Consider the following 2500-nt stretch of genomic DNA (forward strand, 5'->3'; position numbering starts at 1 on the left):
ACACACACTAACCGTAACACCGTAACACCCTAACCCTAACACACTACCCCTAACCCTAACACACTAACCCTAACACCCTAACCCTAACATACACACCCACTAAGCCTAACACACTAACCCTAACCCACACACACTACCCCTAACACCCTAACCCTAACACACTAACCCTAACACACTAACCGTAACCCTAACCCTAACCCCCCAACCTTAACACACTAACCCTAACACTACATTTACATTTACATTTTAGGCATTTAGCAGACGCCTTATTCCAAAGTGACTAACAATCAATACCTTTGACTAAAGAAGTGAATCATCAATTCACCAGTCGTAGCAGGAAGAGTAATCTAGCTCAGGCCAGGGGTCTGGCAGTCGTTGTGATAGAAGGCGTCGTATTTTCATTAATGGACACCGGAGAAACAGTACAAGAGGGGGGGGGTAGAAATCTTAGAAGACACAGTATAGGGGGGGGAAGCAGGTGTCTCTGGAGACACAGTGTAGGGGGGTAGTAGATGTCTCAGGAGGAGCAGTTGAGGTGTAACCTGAAGAGATGTGTCTTCAGTCTCCGACGGCAGATGGGGAGTGACTGCAGTTTTGACAGCCGTGGGAAGCTCGTTACCACCAGCGGGGAGCGAGTGTAGTGAAGAGACGTGACCGGTGTACCGATCTGGTGAAGACAAGGTCGAGCTGATTGTCTGTCTTATGAGTCGGAGGAGAGCGGGACAGGGTAAGGCCGAAGGAGAGGAGAAGGTCAAGTACTCCAGATGAGAGAAGGTTCTCTGACTGGATGTTGAAGTCACCCAGTAGTGGAGCGGAGTGCCAACGTCAGGGAAGGAGCTGAGAAGGACATCCATCTCTTCTAAGAAGTGACCGAGCTGGCCTGGGGGGCGATAGATAACAACAATATGACGTTTGACAGGGGACGAGACAGAAACAGCATGGAATTCGAAGGAGGATATTGACATGTGTGACAGAGGAAGGACAGTATGTGACCACTTAGGCGAGATGAGGAGTCCTGTGCCTCCCTAACACACTAACCCTAACACCCTAACACCCTAACACACTAACCCTTACCCTAACACCCTGAACCCTAACACCCCGAACCCTAACACACTAACTGTAACACACTAGCCCTAACCCTAACACCCCTAACCCTAACACACTAACCCTAACATACTAACCCTAACACCCTAACCCTAACACACTAACCCTAACACACTAACCCTAACATACTAACCCTAACACCCTAACCCTAACACACTAACCCTAACACACTAACCCTAACATACTAACCCTAACACACTAACCCTAACACCCTAACACCCTAACACACTAACCCTAACACCCTAACCCTAACCCTAACACCCTAACACCCTAACACACTAACCCTAACACCCTAACCCTAACACACTAACCCTAACACCCTAACACCCTAACCCTAACACACTAACTGTAACACACTAACCCTAACACCCTAACCCTAACACACTAACCCTAACACCCTAACACCCTAACACACTAACCCTAACACCCTAACACACTAACCCTAACACCCTAACACCCTAACACACTAACACCCTAACACCCTAACACACTAACCCTAACACCCTAACACCCTAACCCTAACACACTAACTGTAACACACTAACCCTAACACCCTAACCCTAACACACTAACCCTAACACCCTAACACCCTAACACACTAACCCTAACACCCTAACACACTAACCCTAACACCCTAACACCCTAACACACTAACACCCTAACACCCTAACACACTAACCCTAACACCCTAACACACTAACCCTAACACACTAACCCTAACACACTAACCCTAACACACTAACCCTAACCCACTAACCCTAATACACTAACACCCTAACCCTAACCAAGTATACCATAATGGAAATGATCATGTGAAAATGTTAAAAAGAAAAAACCTAGTAGAAGAAAATGTACATGTACAGTAAAAACTGTAAAAAGAAACACAACAAACAAAGTACTTTGAACAGAGGGGATGGGTGGCTGGGCTAATCAAATCAAATAATAAAACACACACACACACACACACACACACACACTAAAGCATAAATACTCCAAAGATGTGATGAGCATGAGTGTTGTTTGGGGTCATATATATTGGTTTTTAGTTCAAATGAATTGAATGAATGATAATGTCCCACGTGAGATGATGAGTGATGTTGAACCTTCTCTCTCCCAGGGCATCCCAGGCCGCCCAGGAAGTGACGGCATCAAGGGCTTCCCTGGGCTCCCAGGGACCTCCGGACAGGACGGTCGCTCAGGGATACCTGGCAACCCCGGGATATCCATCAAGGTAGGTGACAGGCTCAATACAGGCCCACTCCGTATCTAAGGAAGCAATGCAGGCCCACTCCGTATCTAAGGAAGCAATGCAGGCCCACTCCGTATCTAAGGAAGCAATGCAGGCCCACTCTGTATCTAAGGAAGCAATGCAGGCCCACTCCGTATCTAAGGAAGC

General features: G+C 47.2%; 1 protein-coding gene across 1 annotated transcript in view; it reads left to right on the top strand.

The window, feature by feature from the left end:
- The window catches only part of col7a1 (collagen, type VII, alpha 1), a gene marked incomplete at both ends in the record, with an annotated part of 98872 nt that overhangs the window by 38886 nt on the left and 57486 nt on the right, over window positions 1–2500 (top strand). Inside the window, 1 exon segment of the mRNA XM_080547924.1 lies at window positions 2222–2335. Coding sequence (XP_080404050.1) covers window positions 2222–2335 — 114 coding nt within the window.

This window comes from Nansenia antarctica (genome assembly GCF_963989245.1).
Source record: "Nansenia antarctica genome assembly, chromosome: 18".
Taxonomy (NCBI): Eukaryota; Metazoa; Chordata; class Actinopteri; order Argentiniformes; family Microstomatidae; genus Nansenia; species Nansenia antarctica.